The sequence below is a fragment of the Sander vitreus genome, chromosome 23 (genome assembly GCF_031162955.1).
Source record: "Sander vitreus isolate 19-12246 chromosome 23, sanVit1, whole genome shotgun sequence".
NCBI classification, from domain to species: Eukaryota; Metazoa; Chordata; class Actinopteri; order Perciformes; family Percidae; genus Sander; species Sander vitreus.
Window position 1 is genome coordinate 2,245,214 of NC_135877.1, and position 23,500 is coordinate 2,268,713.

The following is a 23,500-nucleotide window of genomic DNA, read 5'->3' on the forward strand; positions in this document are numbered from 1 at the left end:
GTGTTTTGTTTATTGATTTGGCTGTTCCTTTACTCGCTCGCATTATTTATTCATTTGTATCTGTATGCAAGTTTGTATACAGTATTTGACCACCAACAATAAATACACATTCGCCTTATGTTTCTTCCCTTACCTCTGGACCTCTCTAGGACATAACAGTGGCACACCAAAATGTGAAAGCTCTTAAGAAACTAGAAAGTACACCTTGAGTTGAGATTGTCTTGTATATACCTATTTACAGTTTTCAAAAACATGGAACAAGAAGGTCAGTGTTTCTAGATACTTTATTCACACAGTAACTATTTTTAATGCAAGCTGTGAACACAAACTCAAAATATTTCCTACTGCAAAGAGGAACAAATACAGGAAGTGACCTAAAGACAACAGTACTTGTATTTGTCCACATTAAGATGCCATCTGTCACAGTATGCTCTGTTACTGCTGCCAGGAGCACTTGCATAGACAATTTCATTACATCAACCTCTCAGTATCAAATTCACTTCAAAAATATACTCCAATAAAATATGTTTTAGTTAGATTATAAAAAAGGCTCTACATTTTATATGCGCGTGCGTATGTGCGTGTGTCTACTATTACATAGCCCTTCATCCATGTTTAAATTAGCAGACCAAATGCGACTGTCCAGATTGAGAAAATAAAGGGAATTAGGGAATTCCTTTTAAGGCAATCAGCGGATACAGTGTGTCTTGCAAACTGTGACTTTTTTTGGAAGCGTGTCCTTTCCTTTTGTGATAGAGAATACATCAGAGTATGTCTGAGTCTAAAGCCTGAGCACCTTCCTTCCTTTCGTAATAATAGAACCACCTACTATCCTTACATTGCCAATCAATAACACAGAACCAAAAACTCTTTTATGTATGCGAGCTCTCCCTACACAGGCACAGCTGTCAGCCTGCTGCAGTTCATGATTCTCTTTCAGAGCTCCGTCTTCCCATTGCTCACTGAGCTGCTGGCTGCTCCATCCTCTGCCGCAGAGCTGGAGGTAGAGGAGGGGGCGCCATTGGGCTGGAAACCCAATGAGGCCGAGTTGACGCAGTAGCGTTTTCCTGTGGGTCTTGGTCCATCATCAAACAGGTGTCCCAGGTGGGCTCCACACTGAAACACAATGGGAAGGATTCATTTACAGCTTTTTAGAAATTTTAGTAACACGTTGTGCATTATCAACATGCCCATTTGAGGTGCTTTTTTAACATGGGCAGGGATGGGGCAGAGCGGACATGGAGTGGTAGACTGTTCCAGAGTGTGGGAACCTTGTCTGAGTACTGCAGGGAACGTGACTGAGTGTAGGGGTGGAGGAGATCTGTGAGGTATTGTGGTGAGAGTCCATGGAGAGATTTGTAGGTGAGCAGGAGGATCTTGTAGGTGATGTAGGACTTGACTGGCAACCAGTGGAGCTGTTGGAGGATGGGAGTGATATGCTGCCAGGGCTTTGTTCTACAGTATCGGGAATGTGCACCTGCACATTTGATTGGCAGACACAATACGTTCCCAGACAACATTGTTTTGTGGCAAAAATTGGCAGTTGAATTCAACGGGGATTTGTTTACGCACGTGAGGCCCTGGAACTCTCTGCCAAATGTGTGCTGCGATGGGCGAGAACTGTGATGTGACAGGAAGCTGAGCTATTTTATAAAAGTGGAATATAGCACTGGGCACAGGGGGCAGACTTTTTAATGAATCCAGAAGATCCACATTTGGTGAAAGGGACAGGCCATGGCTGGGTATGATAGGCTGTGACACTTCCTCTTTTCACCCTGTGTGTTGAGCTCTCTGTTTTAGCTACAGAGTGAGACATCTCACTTCTGTCCCATCTTTGTAGGGAGTCGCACATGCTCAGTAGCTAGGTAAGGACTACTAGCCAGTCAGAAGCAGAGTATGAGGGCGTGCCCTGACAGTACCTAGGTAAGGACTACTAGCCAGTCAGAAGCAGAGTATGAGGGCGTGCCCTGACAGTAGCTAGGTAAGGACTACTAGCCAGTCAGAAGCAGAGTATGAGGGCGTGCCCTGACAGTAGCTAGGTAAGGACTACTAGCCAGTCAGAAGCAGAGTATGAGGGCGTGCCCTGACAGTACCTAGGTAAGGACTACTAGCCAGCCAGAAGCAGAGTATGAGGGCGTGCCCTGACAGTAGCTAGGTAAGGACTACTAGCCAGTCAGAAGCAGAGTATGAGGGCGTGCCCTGACAGTACCTAGGTAAGGACTACTAGCCAGTCAGAAGCAGAGTATGAGGGCGTGTCCTGACAGTACCTAGGTAAGGACTACTAGCCAGTCAGAAGCAGAGTATGAGGGTGTGTCCTGACAGTAGCTAGGTAAGGACTACTAGCCAGTCAGAAACAGAGTATGAGGGCGTGTCCTGACAGTAGCTAGGTAAGGACTACTAGCCAGTCAGAAGCAGAGTATGAGGGCGTGTCCTGACAGTACCTAGGTAAGGACTACTAGCCAGTCAGAAGCAGAGTATGAGGGCGTGTCCTGACAGTACCTAGGTAAGGACTACTAGCCAGTCAGAAGCAGAGTATGAGGGCGTGGACTTTGGGCTTTTCATTTTGTAAACCTATAACATGCACAAAAAAGATACATAACACAATGAAGGAAAAGAAAAAAGCCAAAAAGCATAATATGAGCACTTCAAGTAAACACACTGTAAAATATGATACCCTTTAAGCCTCAAAGACACACAAGAGAAGTTAAAAACTGCGGGAAAGCTGCTGTGCATTTGATTTTATTCTCAGCCACTTTGTGATAAAGGATTAAACAACAGATGTGGTTATGGTGTAATGCAGTGTTTCTAGTGTACCTGGCTGCAGGTAATCTCCACTCTGTGCATCCCATAGGAGAAATCATCTGAGACAGTGACGGACTCTTCCTTCACAAGGTCAGAGAAGGACGGCCAACCTGAACACATGACGGCATCATGTTAGGAAGGGGGGAGCACACAGGTGGAGGGACATGCAAAGGACAGCACTGGTCGTACTGTGTGTCTGATGTGAGCTGGTGCTTGTTTTGAAGACAAAATCAAAACCTATCGATTGGTCGGTCCAGCACTACGGTGGCCGAGACGGTTCAACACAAAATACAAAAGCCACAACACAAACGCAAAAGCTACAACACAAATACATAAGCAACAACAGAAGTGAGTGTGTTGTTGACAAATGGAGCCTGCGGATGAGCAGGAGGAAAGTTCTTGTATGTTTGAGAAGAAAGTGAAACATGGTTCCTGGCTAACTATGATTACTGTCGCTACGTGATTGTCACAAATAAGCAATGTTGCTCAATATCTTTGTATTTTCATATGTAAGTACTCTGCCATTTAGACTACGAAACTACAGCTATAACGTTATCTAAAATGGCGCCCAGCGTCTTTTAACGCGCGAGTGCTACGTTTAACGTCTATAGTTTGTCACGTTTAGTGAAGCCGTTTTAGTGAAGCCGGCTTCAGAGATGTGACTTGCTCGGGCTGAAATAGCCCCGGCTTGTAAAGATAACAGAGCAGAGAAAAGACCTGCAGGTGAAGAAAACTGGCCTAGTGGGTTACAGTGGCTCAACTTACCCGATCCGGAGTCAAATTTAGTGTTTGAACTATAAAAGGAAACAAAAATGTTAATTAGAAAAAGTTTGTTCATTTCAATGTTTAAAAAAAGTACTGTATCACCTTTACATTACTCTTTAACATCGTAGTGGAGTGTAATGGCTCCTAACATCAACCCCACCCACCCACACACACACAGGTTTGGGACTTGTTCACACATGAAAACAAAGTGCAGCTCTCACCTGAACAGCTGGGCCCCGCAGACAACACAAGTGTAGGTCCCCTCATCTTTATGATGTGTGAACCCTCCAGTGAAGGCACTGTGGAAAGTAGCTGTATTAGTCACATTGAAATTAGTTATTGTTTAGGGTGCGACAAATACTGTATTCATGGGAGAAACCTCATTGCTTTTTTTTGTTTTTAATTGCTTGGTGTGATTGATTCTTCAGCTGACAGCACGGTAAGCAGTCGGGCAGGAGACGCTCCGTGGTGCGCAAGGAGTTTGTATCTGAATCACGACCAGGACTCGCATTTTTTATGTCTTCGTTCATTATTCGTGACGCGACAATATCACAATTTCACACAGTCAAAGACATCACGTAGGCTGTTAAAAGAAGGTATTTTCGGGGCGTCTGCTCATAATTGTAGGTAAGGTGTATTTAAGAAAATACATCAGTAATAATGTCAGTGTGTGTGTGTGTGTGTGTGTGTGTGTGTGTGTGTGTGTGTTATGGCATGCAAGAAGATTAAATGAAAGTGAAAGTTGAGAACTGTCCCTGGATATTTTCATGATATTCCTTTCCCTAATAAGCTTGGGTTGTGGATTGCCATGATAAGCGTATAAACACTGCCAAACAGTTTTTGTATTAAAGGTGCTATAGGTAGGATTGTGAAGATCCAGGACTTTGACCATTGACAACTTCTCAGTCCCCCCCCCCCCCCCCCTTCTGCTAAAGCCCAAAACTGTCTCCTAAGCCCCTGCCCCCACAAGGGAGAATGAATGCGTGTGCATGAGCAGTGATTGACACACAGTTAGACACCCCCCCGGCCGTGATTGGTGCATCTGAACAGGGAGCGGTGGATTTTTGTAAATGTCACTACAGGCTGTAGGTGGAGCTGCTTCATGTAGTTCTACTGGAACATAGGGTCAGTTTCAGCAGATATGATAATAAAAGTTCATAATATGACTTGTTAATTTATGAAGCTTTGAGGAAAATGACAGCAGCACAGCAGAACATGTAACTTGATGTATAAGTGCTTATGGTGAGCAGGTGGTTCCAGCGGCTCGTCCCACCTCTCCGTTCCTCTCTCCTGGGTAACGTGGTACTGCGTAGGTGTGAGCCGTTTCTTCAGCTCCTCCTGAGGGAAGCTCACTGGCCAGGTCTTCTTAGTCCTACATGCTCCTGATGGGGGGGGAAGCAGGGAGGACAAAAAATATTAACTATGCAGTTTTTCTGATGCCGATTCCTCCGTCTCAACGTCATGCTTAGTCACACGATAGAAATATAAGCAGGTTGGCCGAAAAAAGTGAGCTTACTGTATAATGACAAAAATAAACAGTGCGTTCATTAGACTTTTAGACAGTAGCACAGAAGCAGTCATTTTTGCCTTAGAATATTGGACATAAAAAACATTTTGAACAGTTTGACATCAACTCTGAAATTGTTGTACAAACCCCAATTCCAATGAAGTTGGGATGTTGTGTAAAACGTAAATAAAAACAGAATACAATGATTTGCAAATCCTTTTCAACCTATGTTCAACTGAATACACTACAAAGACAATGGACCAATCCCAACGTGAGCCCTGAGGACAGGACTAAAGACTCAGACTTAATTGATCTCAGGTGCTAAGTGAGTGAGTGTGTGAGGCCACATGGGCTCAGATAGGTAGACATGGGATTGGGACAGCACTTCACCAGATCACGTTACCTTGGTGACGTTTAATAACAAAGATGTTGCTGACACTTCCCGGTTTGGCAATTTTCATTTTAAGTGTGTTGCTTTCCACACGGCCGAGGCCCAGGAGACGGCTGCCTGATTAAAACATTGTTCAAACTCGTTTTACAAGCTGGACAAAAGGTCCGTTCTGTTCCGTGGTCGTGTGTCGTGCTGTTGTTTACCTTTTGTAATTTCCGGATTTCCTTTTGGTCTCCGCGGTAAACGTCGCAACGCTTTGAACTGTGGGTAATTCCCTGCATCGATGCAGACTCACAGAAAGGGCTACGGTAAGTGTGTCCTCAAACCCTCCTGCCCTTGAAATTTGACATTGGGACATCCCTAAGCCCTTACGAATTTCACGAGAACCCGCACCAAAGTCTGTGACTCTGGGAGTCCGGACTTTGGGATTGGGCCAATGTATTTAATCTTCAAACTGATAAACTTTATTGTTTTCTGGCAAATATTCACTCATTTTGAATTTGATGCCTGCAACACGTTCCAAAAAGCTGGGACAGGGACAAGTTTACCACTGTGTTACATCACCTTTCCTTTTAACAACACTCACTAAGAGTTTAGGAACTGAGGACACTAACTGTTGAAGCTTTGAAGGTGAAATTCTTTCCCGTTCTTGCTTGATGTCCGACTTCAGTTGGTCAACAGTCCGGGGTCTCCGTTGTCGGATTTTGTGCTTCATAATGCGCCACACGTTTTCAATGGGAGACAGGTCTGGACTGCAGGCAGGCCAGTCTAGTACCTATACTATATATATATACTATCTGGACTGCAGGCAGGCCAGTCTAGTACCTATACTATATATATATATATACTATCTGGACTGCAGGCAGGCCAGTCTAGTACCTATACTATATATACATATCTGGACTGCAGGCAGGCCAGTCTAGTACCTATACTATATATACACTATCTGGACTGCAGGCAGGCCAGTCTAGTACCTATACTATATATATATATATATATATATATATATATATATATATATATATATATATATATATATATATATATATATATACACACACACACACTATCTGGACTGCAGGCAGGCCAGTCTAGTACCCGTGCTCTTTTACTACAAAGCCACGCTGTTGTAACACATGCTAATGTGGCTTAGCATTGTCTTGCTGAAATAAGCATATAAGCTATGTGTATGTGTGTTAAATACAACAAATAAAAATGTACATTGTCATCACATTTTACCACATTGTGAATTGAACTCAAAGTAAATATATAGAAGTTGTCATGAACACGGTTCTGCTCCTCCAGAGATCATAAAATGCAGCGTATGACATAACGATAGACAGCTGACGCAGTGGTGCTGCTCGTCATATGTAATTGACGTTGCTTTTAATGACGGCTCGGCAGCAGAGATGTCTCGTGTTTGTTAAATGGCTGTTGCCTCGACTGCTCTCTCCTCAGGCTCTTCCTTGACTCCTCTGCTCAAATCTCCTGTGGGCGGGACGAAGACGTGAGGAGAGGAATTGGGGATGCGCAAACTGGGAATTGGGAAAGCGCTATCGTATTCTGTTTTTATTTACGTTTTACACAACTTCATTGGAATTGGGGTTCGTAATATCATATTCACCAAAAGGCATGGGCTCTGTATCTATGAATGAACTGTACGAGAGAAGTGATGGTCCTGTGTAGCTGTGTGTGTGTGTGTGTGTGTTCTTGTTTAACTATATTCGTGGGGTCCAAAAACCGGGAATACAGTATACTTGTGGGGTCAAAATGCTGGAGCCCACAAGTTTAAAGGGCTGTTTGAGGGTTAAGACTTGGTTTTAGGATTAGGGTTAGAATGAGGTTCTGGTTAGGGTGAGGGTAAGGGTTAAGGTTAGGCATTTAGTTGGGATGGTTAAGGTTAGGGTAAGGGGCTAGGGAATGCATTATGTCAATGACGGGTCCCCACAAAGATAGTGAAACGCACTGTGTGTGTGTGTGTGTGTGTGTGTGTGTGTGTGTGTGTGTGTGTGTGTGTGTCACTGCCAGCTGTTCTGGATAAACTGGATAGTTGTTCAGGTTCTTTTTTAGTATGTTTTCTTTTCCTGACATAAGCAGTGGTGAAATGTAACTAAGTACATTTACTCAAGATGTACTTAAGTACAAATTTAAGGTACCTGTACTTTACTTGAGTCTTTTCATACCACTTTCTACTTCTACTCCGCTACATTTCAGAGAGAAATATTGTACTTTTTACTCCCCTATATTCATCTGACAGCTTTAGTTACTTTACAAATTAAGATTGTTGCACATAAAAACATATGTAGTTTATAAAATACCATGTTTTATTATAAATTAAACTACCCAAAAATATAACGGCCTACAAGTCCTGTCCTGATGATACTTGCATACTTTCACTGAAGTAACATTTTCTTTAGTACTTTAGTAAAGGATCTGAATACTTCTTCCAACACTGATGATAAGTAGATCTTAAAGGTAATGCTGCTGCTTTAATACCCTGCTCTGATACTTTTTGTCCTCAGATATGAAAGAATCATCACTGCGTCATCACGCAGACATTAATTCTGCATAACTGACGCTTGTTGTGCAAGACTAAACATACATCTTGTTTTAATCCAAAACGAAAAAGACAAAAAGAACCAATGTGCAATAAAACATTAACAATTGAGTGTCAAGTTAAACCAAACCACAACAACCAGTGCATGCAAGCTGCAGGGAAGCAAAGCGTGAATCATTGGATTATTCTGTTAGCACTTCAACATTCAGCTGTGTGACAGCAGCGGGTGATTAGAGCTACAAACTCAACAGACGCTGAACTCAAAAGGAATATGAGGATTATAAACCATTTTTTTTTAAAAAAGGTACCCTGCTGACTTTTTTGACCACCCATGGCACAAATTGTTGTATCTTACACCAGCACGTCAGGAGTGTGTGGGTGGTGACACAGATGGGCCCATGCTGATGTAAACAAAGTAGTGTGAATTTCTATTGAGGCCTTAATGACATTTTACACTGAAAATCCCATGGTGTGACTGTAGTCTCTTTAGGTCTTGAATATCTGGAACCTTAGGAAATTAGGTTTTAAGTTTTGTACCTCTGTGAAATTACGATAAACACGCGTACAGGCACAAATGTCAGCTGTTTAATGCCTACAGATTGGCATGGTTGTATTTCAGTTAGCCTAATAGCTGGTTTGATTTGCATTGAGAGATGATCTTATGGAAAGTACCCCATGCCAATCTCTAGGTATGGTGAAGGGTATGTGATGATGTGGGGCTATTTTAATTCCAAAGGCCAAGGGAACTTTATCAGGATCATAATATCCTGGATCCATGAAATAACTGGCCTTTCAAAATAAAAGTCTGCCTGCCTCTATGGGAATTTAACATAGGGGTGTACTGACTTACGCCTATATTTTAAGGAAGAACATTTATTTATTTACGATACATTATTCATTCACAAAGAAAATTGGTGTCTTTAAAAGGTTGGATTAAGGCATTAAGATCAATTTCCAAAAGATGATTTTTTTATTCCTCTTTTTAGTCAACACTGTAAATTGCCATACATTAATGCAGAGTTGATGTTCACTATGATGGATTTATACACGCAAGTTTGAGGAGTCTGTTAATTAATTCTTATACTGCACAGCAATGAATATGATAATGAATTCAATGGACTCCTGGAACAGTAGACAAAATACCCATACTTAACCACAAAATGGTTTAAGTGGGAGTCAGCTGTAGTAAATGTGCTAAAACATGCAAAGCCACTGATAAAGTATGGCCCTACAAAAACACTTATATAGTTGACATAAAAATAAGCATATAACTATGGACAATTTACAATGCCTAAATACATTCAATTCAAAGTAAGAAATTAAGGTAAAAACAATACAATTTGTTATATCTGCTTGCAGTTTGTGATATTTAAATGAAAATGTATCTTATTTAGCCTTTAATAGCATTGTGACATGAAGTTTCCTTGCCACATTAAAAAAACTAAACACTTGGTAAAGAAGACTACAGTGTTGTCCAGGATGAGAAGTTATAGGGAGCCTTTTCCCTTTAAAAAACAAACAAACAAAAAAGCATTTTCCATGTCAAAATAAAAAAAACTAAAAAAACAATCAACTGTCCAATCACAGCTTAGAGTAGTAGACCCAGTTTAATACGCAACTTAATTTTATACAATATACATAGGGGTTAGAGGATGGATACCCGGACCGGCCCGTGGGGTCAGGACAGATATTTAGAAATGATGTTCAAGTTTGGGTCAGGCTCTGTCGAAACAGCGCGATGGTGCAAAGGCACTGAACATTTTAAATCTAAAAAAGCTTATTATGTAGGTGCGTACTTGTGTTAACGTGAGCTTGTTGCCCCGTGTGCGCTGATACACTCATCTGTTGACATTTCTGAATGCCTTCCTACAGTTGCTTAACAAAAGCTTTCCACACAAACAAAACGTACATGTGTCATTAGTATGAGAAAAAAAAGAGATTTTAACGGTGTCGGGCTCGGGTCGGGCTCCGTCTCTCTTTCAGTAAAGGGGTCCTTGGCTTGAAAAACGTTGACGACCCCTGCCCTAGTGGCCATTAGGGCTGTCAATCTTCCTCTATAATACTATTCAAATTCCATTTGTTATTTTATTTAATATTCAAATATTAAATGCTCAAATTCATCCTGTTATTAATATTTACGATATTACACAGGCTTATGGATGGCCAATGCCACTATCAGCATGTGGTTGTTGTTACACATTCTGTCCACTAGAGGGACTACTAACATTACAAAACTAACTTCTTGCCCGTTTTTAGCGGCAATTCCTCGGACAGATCGCCTAGCTTGTCAGGGTTCCACCCTGACAAGCTAGAGCGATCAGTCAGATGTTGTCAGGTGTGCCCTCAGGTCACTCTCCGCCATTTCTGATAGTATTGTGATGACGATACCGCGTGGATGTATGTATTAAGGGAACGTGTACGATTGTGATACGATTCAAAAACTTTATTGTTCATCAGACTAAACTAAAGCATTTAATTTTCAGGTTCTGGTCTAATTCAATGGCCTGTGCCACGACAGTGTTTTGCTGCGTTGAGCAAAGTGCAGGCGTAGCAGCAGCGTGCTGCCTGCGAACTTACGCTGCTGCCGTCGACCCAGCGGCAAACCCAGCGCAAATCAGGTTCGATCTGATAGACCCTTTAGCTGGCAGCCATAGTCTAAACGCTGCACACAAATGTACACAAAGCATTGAGCTAGGTTACGCTGCCACCTGGTGGAAATCCCAATACACTACAGATCTCTGTGTTTAAAACGCATAGTATATGCTGAGGTTCATGTTAGACGCCACGGCGTGGGTCTATCAATGAGCATGCAAGCTTCATCTCTGGAAAAACATAATGCCTGCCTGAATGCTTAAAGTATAATATCTAGGATCTATATCTGGTTTACGGTCAGGTTTTCTGTTTGCGCAAGCTCGGTTTCTATGGTGATTCTTGCAATATTCCATCACTCATTGGGAAAATGAAAATTGAAAGCTGGCATCCTGATTATCAATTTCCGTGTAACAGAAGCCTCTGTTGTACAAAGGCAAAAGTTGTAGAGAGTCCTGGTACTTTTTTTGGTACCACCTCAGTCGAGGTTCCAGGCAAGCTGAGACAATACTAAAAGGTTGGAGTTAAAACACTGCACACTACTCGTTGTTCAAGAGAATCGTCACAAGCGCAACATAGGAAACCCTGCACAAACCCACCATTTTGTCAAATAGCCAAGCTACCGTCAATAGTGGCAGCAATTTATTTATTTACTTGCTCCAGATTTTAAAATGGCAGTCCGCAAAACTACGGCATACACTACGTACACTACAGCGTACACTACAGCATACACAAGGTACACATACGCTACATACGCATACACTACGGCGTTAGCTAGGTACGCATGCGCTACATACGCATACACTACGGCATACACTACGGCATACACGGCGTACACTACGACGTACACTACGGCATACATTACGTACACTATGGCGTACACTACGACATACACTACGTACACTACGGCATACACGGCGTACACTACGACGTACATTACGTACACTACGGCGTACAATGGACGAAGTGCATTGTACGCCGGTTGCCGATTAAAGGATCCAGCAAGTGTCCAGTTAAAGATGAAGATGATAGCAGTTTCATGCGCCGTCGCTATGACGATCAGCTGAGAATCCTGCCTACACTGAGGAGGTACTACAGTATCTGCAGTATAAAACGAAATAGAGAAAAGCACCTGGTACCAAAAGTGAGTTGAGTAAAGCGGAATCGTGCAGTGGAAACAAGTACCATGAGTAAATCAGTGTATAGCCTCCTGGAGCACAATCCATTCCTTAAAACTGCAGACTGTCAACCACAAAAGGAATTATGTGTGCAAATGTGCAATCAACACTGGTATCTATCCGGCCGACAAGCTCACAGGTTTTAATGTCAGCACCGATAATCTCCACCCAAGCTGTGATTGGACAGTTGACCGTTTTTCATTTTGGCATGGACAATGCGTCTCCATCTCATTTCTTATAATCTATATTGTATTAATAATAGGGTTATTAGTTATAAAATAAAACTAGAAATTTTAAATTAGGCATATCTGAATCTGGTGGTCCAATTTGGGAGCTCTTAAGCATCGTTCACTGCAAAGATTTGATTGGTATTCCCCAAGAGAACCGATCAAACAGAACTAAAAGCAGCTCACATCATTCTGAACACACGTTGACTAGGACAGTAAAGACATGCCAGGTGTTAAGGCTTTAGAGAGGCAGAGCACAGCAGGCACACAGCACCCAGTCAGTGGACCTGAGGGAAGACTGCAGGGCCTCAGAGCTACAGGCTGGCTCTTGGTTATTAGATGCAGGAGATTGAAGCCCGACATGGCTGCTGGAGAGAGGTACTCCACCCACCAGTAGAACCAAACACTTCACAGCAGGGCTACAACCAAGGACTAGGCTGGATGAAGGGGGGCAGACAGGGAGAAACAACACAGATCAAGATACTGAACAGCATTAAAGACAAGAAGTGGAATGAAGGCTCTGGATCAGGATCTGTTTGGGATTCCCACTGATAATGCAGAGTTTGAAGGCATGAGGAAGGAACATGGACACACACCTAGAAAAACTAAAAACATAAAATTAATACCTTATCCTGCACTTATGACCAATTCCTTCATTACAACAATTAGAATTAATCAAATGACATTCATACATGACCCAACTTTAACATTAGGTATCTATCTAATAAATCGGGGAACCCGTGTGTGTGTGTGTGTGTGTGTGTGTGTTAGGGGTGGCACAGTTCATGAAAAAACATCCGAACCGTTCTGTTCGCTTGTCTCGGTTCAGAGTGTGCGTCGCACGGTTCGACGCATGCACAATGTAGCCTCGTGCCCATATGTGACCTCAGACAGTGCGTTTCCCTTTCGCGCAAAAGAAGAGGTGTGGACAAGTTACCAACAAAACGTACAGCGAAAGACCGTGCAAAACATTTCAGACCGTCCTGCCAACCTGTAAACATTTTAACATCAATGTACGCTGTAACGTTTTTTTCACCCTAAAGCCGCTGAAGCTGCTGCTGTTTAGATCCTGTCGGCTCTCTGCAGCGGGCAGGGCTGCTGCTCAGTTCCCCCCCGCGACTGACGCGCACGCACACACACACACACACACACACGGTGGATGCAGGAAAAACCAGAGATGAGACGTACATGATGACCTAAATTGAGGACAGCTGAACATATGCTAAGTATATTTCTGGAGTGTTAAAGATTAAAAGAAAAAAAATAACAACAACAACAACAACAACCGTAAAGAACCGAAAACTGTGACCCTAAAACTGTGATACGAACCGAACCGTGTTTTTTTTTTTTCTGTCTTTGAAATATCTCATGAACCGTTTATCCAATCCACTTCACACTTGGTTTTCTGGGTATTTTGGAGCAGTTCAAAAACAGCATTGGATATATGGCGTTATATACGTGTCACATTCCTGAGCGAGTAATTCTATGTTTTGAGATAGATAGAACATAGAACTATATTTTGCAAGCACATTACATTGCATTTTGAACAGAAATGTACACTCGCAAAAAATAATTTAGTTTGAGTAAACAAAAACCTTTTTTGTGGACAATAAATGTATTTGCATGTCTTTCTCTGCTCGCAGGTAGAAGCTGCTGCGCTCCGGTCACGTCTCCCACGCTCTCAAACTCTTCCCTCTGCGCGCTCACCTCTAGACACACTCGCTCAGATTTTCACAGCGTTACAAGTGTGCCACAAAACCAACCAATCGCAGAATCAAAAGGTCAATTCTGATTGGCTGTTGGTCTCCAATTAGATTGCAAGTAGCAGGAAACTAAAATCTAGGAGGAACAGTCTTTTTCAGTCAACACCTGTTGGTACAGCAAATACTGACTACAGTGAAGCTGTTCGACTAGCTAATGTTACTGGATGAAAACACGTTTTGGTCAGTATTTTGTATTATTGACATATCACAGAAATGTCTTAATATTTGTGTTTACTATAATGCCGTTGTTTTGTTTGACTCATATCTCCTTGTGTGATTAACGTTAGTTTGACTCATCCTTCACAAGCAATCTAGCTCACACACTGCAGCCGACATGTCATCTGAACAGGCCTCGCAGCACTGTAACTAGCTAAGTTAGCTAGGTCTCGCAATGTGAGACTGAACAGCAGTAGGCCTGTCACACTATAGCCACATGCAAGTAGTTTTTAATACTTTGGGAACATTACCATATTTTATTAACCTGAATTCTGTTGCTATATTAGCTTGCGAAGGAGCTATCCGTTGCTAACACTAATTTATCTCAAAAAGCAGAAAAGTTAGCTAACTACTGCCAAGATATGATTTCACTAGAGACCAGAGAGGTGTTGTAAGACTCGTCAAGTGTTGTCATATGTTTACACTGTCTAAAAATTAAACCATATCTGGGCAGTAATGTGAGTTAGCTACTGCTTTCTGACATAAATTAGCAAACGTTAGCGTTAGCAACGCATAGCTACTTTGCAAGCCAATAAAATTTAGCCTTGGCAAACAGAATTAAGGTTAATAAAACACGATAACTATGTAACCAGTATTACAAACTTCTTACAAGTGGCTGGATTGTGACATTTTAGGTGTGTTCGGATGAATATGTTGGATGCATAGACTTTATCCATGCTGGGCTAATGTTAGATTGCTGGTGAAGGATGACATTAGTCACACACGGAGATATGTAATTCAAACAACGGTTTTGTGATTAACACAACTATTAAGGCATGTCTGTAATATACCGGTCGGTCAATAATATAAAATACTGTAGATCAGTGCTTTCCAACCCTTCTGGTCTGAGGTTCCCCCACAGCCCTGTCATATAAACTCACATATCCCGCCCTATCAATTCCCAATATGTTCACACTATTTATCATATTCAAAGTGAATATTCTTACATTTTCATGTAATTGAACTGTAAACATTTAGGTTGGTTTGGTCAGAAATTCTACCAATTACAACTTTTACTTGAAATGTGGTTAATGTTTCAAAAGTCACATATTACTTTTAGCTAATCATTTCAACTGCTAGCTAAGTCAGTAGGCCACTTCTAGCTATTTATTTCTACCATTGATTACTTCGCTATATGTTTTAACATCTGTGTTGAGCTGTTTTAGCTGATATATTGTTTTAAATCAATCATAATTCAATTATTATTTTGATTAGTTAAGCTGCTCCACAATCTTTCCAAGTACCCACTGGCTACAGCAGAGATACCCCTTGCTGGGGCATCATTGTAAGTGTTGTGTCAAAGACTGTTTCTCTGTAGATATGTGTTTCCTGCTACTTGCGATCTAATTGGTGACGAACAGCCAATCAGAATTGACCTTTTGATTCTGCAATTGGTTGGTTTTGTGGCACACAAAGACATGCAAATACATTTATTGTGCACAAAAAAGGTTTTTGTTTACTCAAAACTAAATTAGTTTTTGCGAGCGTTAATTTTTGTTCAAAATGCAAGTGATGTTGCATGTAATGTGCTTGCAAAATATAGTTCTCTGTGCTCAAAACAATTACTCGCTCAGGAATGTGACACATATATAACGTCATATGGATATTAAAAAACTGAATAAAACCAAACGGCTGAACAATAAAAACTAAACACTGCCATGAGTCCATGAGGCAAATTATCTGATTACTCCACATTTTAATTGTGATATTTTGTGATTAAATTCTGAATCAGCCACGTTCTCGGTCAGGTAAATGTAGTAGTACGATGTTTTTTAAGTGCTTTGGGGTCTTTCTGTAAGTAATTTTGTAGTACAATATGGTTCTGGAGAATGCTACAAATAAAAAACACCACAGGCAGAGCAATCGGCCTGTTCCAAACAGGCACATTTTGAAAGGGGACTCTGCTAATATGATACAAAATGCACTGAATTACCAAAAGCATGTGGACACCTCAAGATTGCATGTGTGATAGAAAGTCCCCCTCCACTCAACTATTTTTGAACCTTCACTGTGCAGAATGATGCATGAGTTTGATACAAGAAGGCTGTGTTCACATTCATCAGAATGTTGCACTGTGCTCACCTTGAATATGGCTTTAAGATGTGGATGTAGGAGCAGGATTTTGTGACATTAAAACTAGTTTGGAAGTGGGCTCTGTGCAGGCCAGTCAGCTTCCTTCAAAAGACAGAGAGAAACGCTACAGTCACACCAGGACATGTTGACACCAAAGCTAACAGGTTACTCTACCTAGAAGAGCAGCAGGCAGTGCATGGTGGCAGACTGAGTTGCTGCCTTGCCCAAGGGCGTGATGCAGGGCCACGAAAAGTCCACGTCTGAGGAGGACAGCCATGAGAAACACAGTCACACTGAAGTGAGACAGAGAGGGGAGAAAGAAAGCGAAGCACAGCAGTTGAATTATTCTCTGGGTCCATGGCTGGGATTTATGACTTAAAAACATACTGAGGTACATCTGCCCATATCTGTAGATAAATATATTTCTGACTACAGCTAATAAGTGAATCAAATAGATGAACAGTCTGATCATCACCAGAGGTTGAAGAATATTGAATCTCTGGATCTATTTTTTGTGGCAGCATGAGAAAAGATCCTCTAAAGCGCACATAATGGAGACACATATTCAAAGCCAGACAGCCAAAATCCAAGAGGAAAATCTCACTCTGTTTGAGAGGGGTGCTTTGTGAAACAAAGATGGCCTTATATAGCAGTGTTTTCAGCAGTGTGTGACTAATATCAACCAGCAGGAAAACAGTATTCTACCAGCATTTACCATATACACTGCATTAACACTTTATTATATACACCTGTACCATAGGCCTATGCAGTCAATACGAAGTCCTGCTATAAATCTACCTTCATCATCCATCATTTTTCTTGACATTACAGCCACATTTTTACCTGGAGTAAACATGCTATCTGAATCTGAAGGTTTAAAATTAATAATCATAAATGCAAGGCTGTGTTCCAACAGCACTGTAATAAGGGGGCTGCACAATAAGTTTGCTAGCTCTGCCTACCTATATTTTTTAAGGATTATTTTTGGGGCATTTCAGGCATTTAGTTAACAGGACAGCTGAAGACAGATAAGGGGCCACGGGTTGGAATTGAACCTGCAGCCGCTGTGGTAAAGACTAAAGCCTTTGTAAATGGGGGCGCACGCTCAACATGGTGAGCTACCAAGGCATCCCTGTTGTCCATAATCATTAAGGGTGTCATGATTTCGATTTTAATTCGAGTCACAATCTCGAACTTCGAATTAAAAAAATGGAATCGTCGATGCTGCCACGCCCCCATGTCACGTCCGGTCGGCTTGACAAGCACAAAAAAACACACGTGTAGAAATGCTGCGAGTCAACTTCCTCTAACTTATACAGCCAGTCAAAAGATGGCATGGCAACTGCAGATGCAGGAGACCCATCGACAGAACTTGAACCCCCTCCTCTTTCACTGAAGTCACCGATGTGGAAGTATTATGGATTTCTAGTGAGTTATGTTGACAATGTTCACGTTGTCGACAAAAAAGCCACAGTTTGCAAGCTCCAAGGGGGTAAGTGAACGTCTGAAAAGCGTAGGTCCTATGGCGCCATTTTGATGCTACCTAGCGCTCACCCGCCGTTAGCATCCCATTGACTGCCATTCATTTTGACGTCACTTTGACAGAGAATAGCTTTACATCTGAAGCGTTTAAAGACTCTATTTGTCCATTGTTTATTTCTAAAGAAACACGACAATGTATAAAAGGCTCCATTACCTTGTACCTCACGTTATGGCTCCGTAGCAGACGTTTTTATAAAAATAGGCTAACGATTGTGTCATAACCACGAGACTTACTGTCTCATAGTAGAGGAGTTACCGTATAGTACAGGAGAAGCGCGCAGGCAGTTTCGTCTCACATTAGCTGTTTAAGTGTAATTACTAATGTTAACTATCATTTTAGTGATCAATAATGAGCCTGTGTCTATGTTATCTCCTTACATATACCTACGCTCTCCGTCTCTGCTAGATTGGGAATGATTGAGATTTCTCTTGGCACAGCTACCAGAAGACTTCCAACTTTCAGACAGGTTGCTCACGGCACATCTACGTCTTCAAGCTCAGTTGGAGGCTGCTCAGTAACGCTCAGCCATCACCGGGAAAAGAGCTTCTAATATCCTCCACTGGTCTCCGTCCAGAGACACGGGATCTTTTGGTCCATTCTATATACAGTCTATGGCAAGCTCTGCTATGTGCGTGTACTGTATTCTTCCACTGGCAGTACGACTAACATGGCAGTTGTATTCTCAGTAACGTGACAATCTGCAAGAAACAGGTTTGCTTATAAATCATTAAAATGGCAGTGACAGCACCGTTTGGCTTATTTATCAATGCCGTTAGCATCGTGGCTAACACTATTGTTACTTTATTTTTTGACAAATGGTTTCGGCTGTGCTTTCTAACATGATGTCATTGTGCTAACCGAGCACCGTTAGCCTCTACAACAGAGCCGCTTCACTACACTTGTTAGATAATGTTTCACTACAGAGTTCTCTGTTGATTTGTCGAAATGCAATGCAGCATGACGTAGGTCCCCTTCTAGGCCAGGCTAATGTTAGAAGTCCCTCTAGTGGACAGAATGTGTAACAACAACCACATGCTTGTAGTGGCATTGACAATGCATAAGCCTGAGGAGTGTAGTACATATTAATAACAGGCTGCATTTGAGCATCAAATCTTCAAATATTATTCAAATAATGGCATAGCAACCTGTGCTTTAAAAAAAATAAAATGTAAAAATCGAGAATTGAACTGTGACCTTAGAATCTAAACTTTAATTGAAGATTTTGAGAATTGTGACACCATATATATAGATCTATATTAGGGCTGTCAATCGATTAAAAAATGTAATCTAATTAATTACATACTCTGTGATTAATTAATCGAAATTAATCACATACGTAATTAACGGTGCCTGAACCGGAAAAAAAGGGTACTAAACAACAGTTGGTGACTGTGTATGTGTGTGTATATATATATATATATATATATATATATACACATATATACATACATACACACACACACGCAATGTAAGAAGGTATTTTGTGGAGTTTTCATTCTAAACTAGCCTACATCTATAGGAGTTTATTATATTTAATGTGTTTCCTACCTCACAAAACATTTGCCAGGCCCTTTTTAAATTTAAAACCTGCAGTTTTTACATTCTGTGTTTACATCAGTTTCCCACCCTTCTCTGCTGTCTTGCTTTAGTGAGGGATATTACTTGACACAGATATGATTTGACATTTCCCACTGTAACAAGCTAACAATAAATCCTAGTAAGCCATTGGATGGATATTTACATTGCAAGCAAATCAATTTGACTTACAAAACTTGCCGTCAGCTCTGTCCACTGGGGGAAGAAGCTGACCAATATTTTCACGTTTTTGCTTTCTCCACTCTCTGTAGTTGGCTCTGTGCACTGCTATGTAACTCTGCTGCCCATTAGCTCTGCTGCAGAATGAGGTCAGCCAAACCACTCTGTACCGAACCATGAAACAATATTCTGGTGTTGGCAGGAGCACAACAACTAAAGCCAGGAGGGGCCACAGTGCTACTACAATTAGCCTACAACTAGAAGGACACTTGGAGAGCACAGAACTCAGGCAAGGCAAGCCCTATCACCACCTTATATATATATATGCTTCCTCTAGGCAATATTATTAGGAAACACTCCATTAACTTCCACTGTTATGCAGATGACACCCAATTATACCTATCAATCAAGCCAGACGAACCCAGTCAGTTAGTTAAACTTCAAGCATGCATTAAGGACATAAAATCCTGGATGACCTATCTGTAGCTATATCTTTAGATAATGAGCTTCGGAGGTGTTTAGGGTCCAGCGCAATAACCTCGGTTTTGTCTGAGTTTAAAATCAGGAAATTGTAGGTCATCCAGGATTTTGTGTCCTTAATGCATGCTTGGAGTATAATAATAAAATTCAGAATACGGACCCGGAGCGTGGTAAACAACAACAAATAGAAATGGCTGTAATGTTTTCCAAGTTGGACGTGAAAGAACAAGGTTTTCAAATGAGTTATAATTTAGTTTAGGTTGCATTTCCCCCTACTCATTTCCTGGTTCTCCTTCTCCATAAACAACGTGAAATCAAGGAGAGGGTTCACTTCTCCCCTGTACAAATATCTGTATGATTTGTCATGTAGATACCACAGTCATTTCCAAAACAGAGTCAATTGCCCCCTGGCTTGAGGAGAAGAGGCTACTGCAACGAACAATACACAGTGTCAAGTGCGAGTATAAACAAAGCTTAAAGTGCTCATATTATGCTTTTTCCCTTTCCTTCATTGTGTTATGTATCTTTTTTGTGCACGTTATAGGTTTACAAAGTGAAAAAGCCCAAAGTCCACCCCAAAGGGATTTACCATCTCCAACAGAAAACATTGTTCACGAACTGTAGCCTATTCTCCTCAAGCAATTGACTCTGTTTTGGAATTGACTGTGGTATCTACATGACAAATCATACAGCTATTTGTAGTCCAGCATTTACTTCCGTGACGAACGTGGTCACTTTGTAACACATGTTATAATGCTCGCCAAGCTGCTAGCATGGCACGCCCTCATACTCTGCTTCTGACTGGCTAGTAGTCCTTACCTAGGTACTGTCAGGGCACGCCCTCATACTCTGCTTCTGACTGGCTAGTAGTCCTTACCTAGGTACTGTCAGGGCACGCCCTCATACTCTGCTTCTGACTGGCTAGTAGTCCTTACCTAGGTACTGTCAGGCCACGCCCTCATACTCTGCTTCTGACTGGCTAGTAGTCGGCAATGTGCCGTTTTGGACTGCAAAAATATGGTGTTTTTTGAAAATTAAACCATGTAAACCTATTCTGATATAACATCTAATTACAATTATGAACCTGAAAATGAGCATAATATGAGCACGTTAATGCCTTATCTTTAGTCCCGAGGCCAGGCACGCAGCTTCTTAATTATTTAACCTGACTCACTAGTGCGCCATATTGAAACGCAGGAATTGTTGTGGAACTCTATCCCAGACAGTGAGCTCCATTCTGGCGCTGGTCTTACAGTTTATACATGTAACGTTAACGTTCCCTTGTGAAATGCCAATTTATATTAAGTTACAGTAACGTTACTACGTTGCGTTGCATTGCGTGTGTTCTATCTCCATTTTCTGAAAGGTTGCAATCCTTTCGGAAATTCATGCTGCCATTTCAAATTCGTCTTCAACGTTTTGAGCTGCTACATTCCTCAGCAACAGAAAACTCACTAACATTCGCCCCATGTCGCGGTTTATGCTAACTTTTGACTATCGTTCCATTCATAACCGTAAGATAGTCCACAAAATACAGAAAAAAAACAGCGCCATAACTTACCAGAGAAAAGCAGCAACAGAAAAGCAACGGTGACAGAGAAGCGCTGTGTCGCCAGTGTTTAATCTGCAGGTGTCAGGTCGGCTCACAAGGCTAACACACACCACAGCCGTCCCGTTGACTGACAGACTGTGTGTGTTTGTGTACGGTAAGGTTGGAATAACCGAGTGCCTGAACATCTCCAATTATGGACAGGACCCCAGCCTCGTCACAGCATGATGTAACCGGACTACAACGTCTTCTTCAACAATAAAAATAACATGAAATTATATTTTGAAACTTTAAAAGGACAAATAAGAAAGCCATCCGGACTCTGAATACTTACAATGCCTTACAACCTCTTTAATGGAATGTGTTCGTGTATCTGTACTTGAATAATAAAGTTTTTTGAAGACGAAAAAAACCGTCTTCTTCAACACGAATAAAACGACTAAAACAGCAGCGTAGTAACGTTAGGTTTATTTCTATACATGATTTAATTCTCAGAATTGTGACTTTATAACGTAATGTCAGTGTAAATTGTGATATAGTCATATACATGCAAACATAATACTTAAATTAAATGTAAATTATGAGACCTTTTCACAGATTCACGTTCTAAATGGACAGAAGTTGATTTCCTGTTGCAGTGTATGTGAATGGCATCAACTGACAGGAAGTTAACAAGGGGACAGGCTGTTGCCTAGCAATGGAATTCCATTGAAAAGGTCCATACTTTGTCATTTGCAGATTTTTGACTTAATATGTATTGTTGAAGGGCAAACATGTTTCTGGGTGAGGTCACAGTGTAGATAGAAGGAGTTAGTCTGACTAGAACACTGGTTCCAAAAGTAGGGTCCTTTAGGGCAGTGGTTCTCAAACTTTTTTCAATATTGTACCCCCTTTGAATTGCTTTTTTAAGCCAAGTACCCCCTGACCCTGTGGATCATCATGCAATCATGTATTTAAGCAGTATGCACTGTGTCACTTTACTACTACGTGTCTTGAAAAAGGTCCTTGTGTCGAAAACGTCGACCAAAATGAACCAATGCAGAGGTGATTGTGTTTGTGTGTGTGAATTTTCTATTTTTCTTTGTAAAATGGATCTTCGGGGGAATTATGCTGCGTTCCAGGCAACCTGTAACCCGTGTTTTCACAACCTTCTACCCGTGAAAGTGCCCTGGAACGGCAGTCAAACCCGTAACGTAGTACCCGTGAACTTGTATCAGATGGTTGTACTCCCAGTTACAGTTTTTGACGTCACACACACAGAAACAACAATGGCGACCCCTGTTGATGCTGTACAGTTAACGGTGAGAAATAGAAATAAATAGACATAAATAGGCAACGTGAAGTAATTCCGCACATTTTAATCAAAACAATACACATACAATTGTGTACTACTACAGGTTATGTTTATTAAATGAAGCCCAAAATATGTCGCCGACTAGAAATCGCTAATATCAGCTAGTGCTAGCTAACGTCAACGATAGGTAGCCGCTATCTAACGCTAGCTAGAAGGGTTTGTGGTGACTTTGCAGTTAGTTGACAGTTACAGAAATGGACCAACAGATCCCATGTCTCTGGACGGAGACCAGTGAAGGACATTAGAAGCTCTTTTCCGGTGATGGCTGAGCGTTACTGAGCAGCCTCCAACTGAGCTTGAAGACGTAGATGTGACGTGAGCAACCTGTCTGAAAGTTGGAAGTCTTCTGGTAGCTGTGCCAAGAGAAATCTCAATCATTCCCAATCTAGCAGAGACGGAGAGCGTAGGTATATATAAGGAAATAACATAGGCACAGGCTCATTATTGATCACTAAAATGATAGTTAACATTAGTAATTAAACTTAAACTGCTAATGTAGAAGTCGAAACTGCCTGCGACCTTCTCCTGTACAGTAATTCCTCTACTATGAGACAGTAAGTCTGCGTGGTTATGACACAATCATTAGCCTATTTTTACAAAAACGTCTGCTACGGAGCCATAACGTGAGATACAAGGTAATGGAGCCTTTTATACATTGTCGTGTTTCTTTAGAAATAAACAATGGACAAATAGAGTCTTTAAACGCTTCAGATGTAAAGTTATTCGCTGTCAAAGTGACGTCAAAATGAAT

The 23,500-nt window shown here is 41.4% G+C and overlaps 1 protein-coding gene across 1 annotated transcript; it reads right to left on the reverse strand.

Annotated features, from left to right (window-relative positions):
* Positions 1-266: 266 nt before the first annotated feature.
* msrb3 (methionine sulfoxide reductase B3) lies at positions 267-21,818 on the reverse strand. Its single transcript, XM_078242673.1, has 8 exons — positions 21,730-21,818; positions 21,408-21,645; positions 16,243-16,361; positions 4,841-4,949; positions 3,789-3,866; positions 3,568-3,596; positions 2,815-2,912; positions 267-1,116 (listed from the first exon to the last, which is right to left on the reverse strand). Exons 2-8 carry the CDS (start codon positions 21,581-21,583, stop codon positions 937-939), a joined length of 789 nt encoding a protein of 262 aa, XP_078098799.1. The 5' UTR covers positions 21,584-21,645; positions 21,730-21,818; the 3' UTR covers positions 267-936.
* Between the last annotated feature and the right edge of the window lie 1,682 nt (positions 21,819-23,500).

What these genes read in the sequence shown, in the direction of transcription:
- msrb3 (XM_078242673.1), bottom strand. Translation starts at nt 21,583, where the DNA reads ATGTTCAGGCACTCGGTTATTCCAACCTTACCGTACACAAACACACAC. An exon ending in ACTGCCTGCTGCTCTTCTAG is followed by an intron (nt 4,950 to 16,242) that starts GTAGAGTAACCT and finishes CCCCCCCATCAG; the next exon opens with GAGCATGTAGGACTAAGAAG. An exon ending in CAGGAGAGAGGAACGGAGAG is followed by an intron (nt 3,867 to 4,840) that starts GTGGGACGAGCC and finishes TACTTTCCACAG; the next exon opens with TGCCTTCACTGGAGGGTTCA.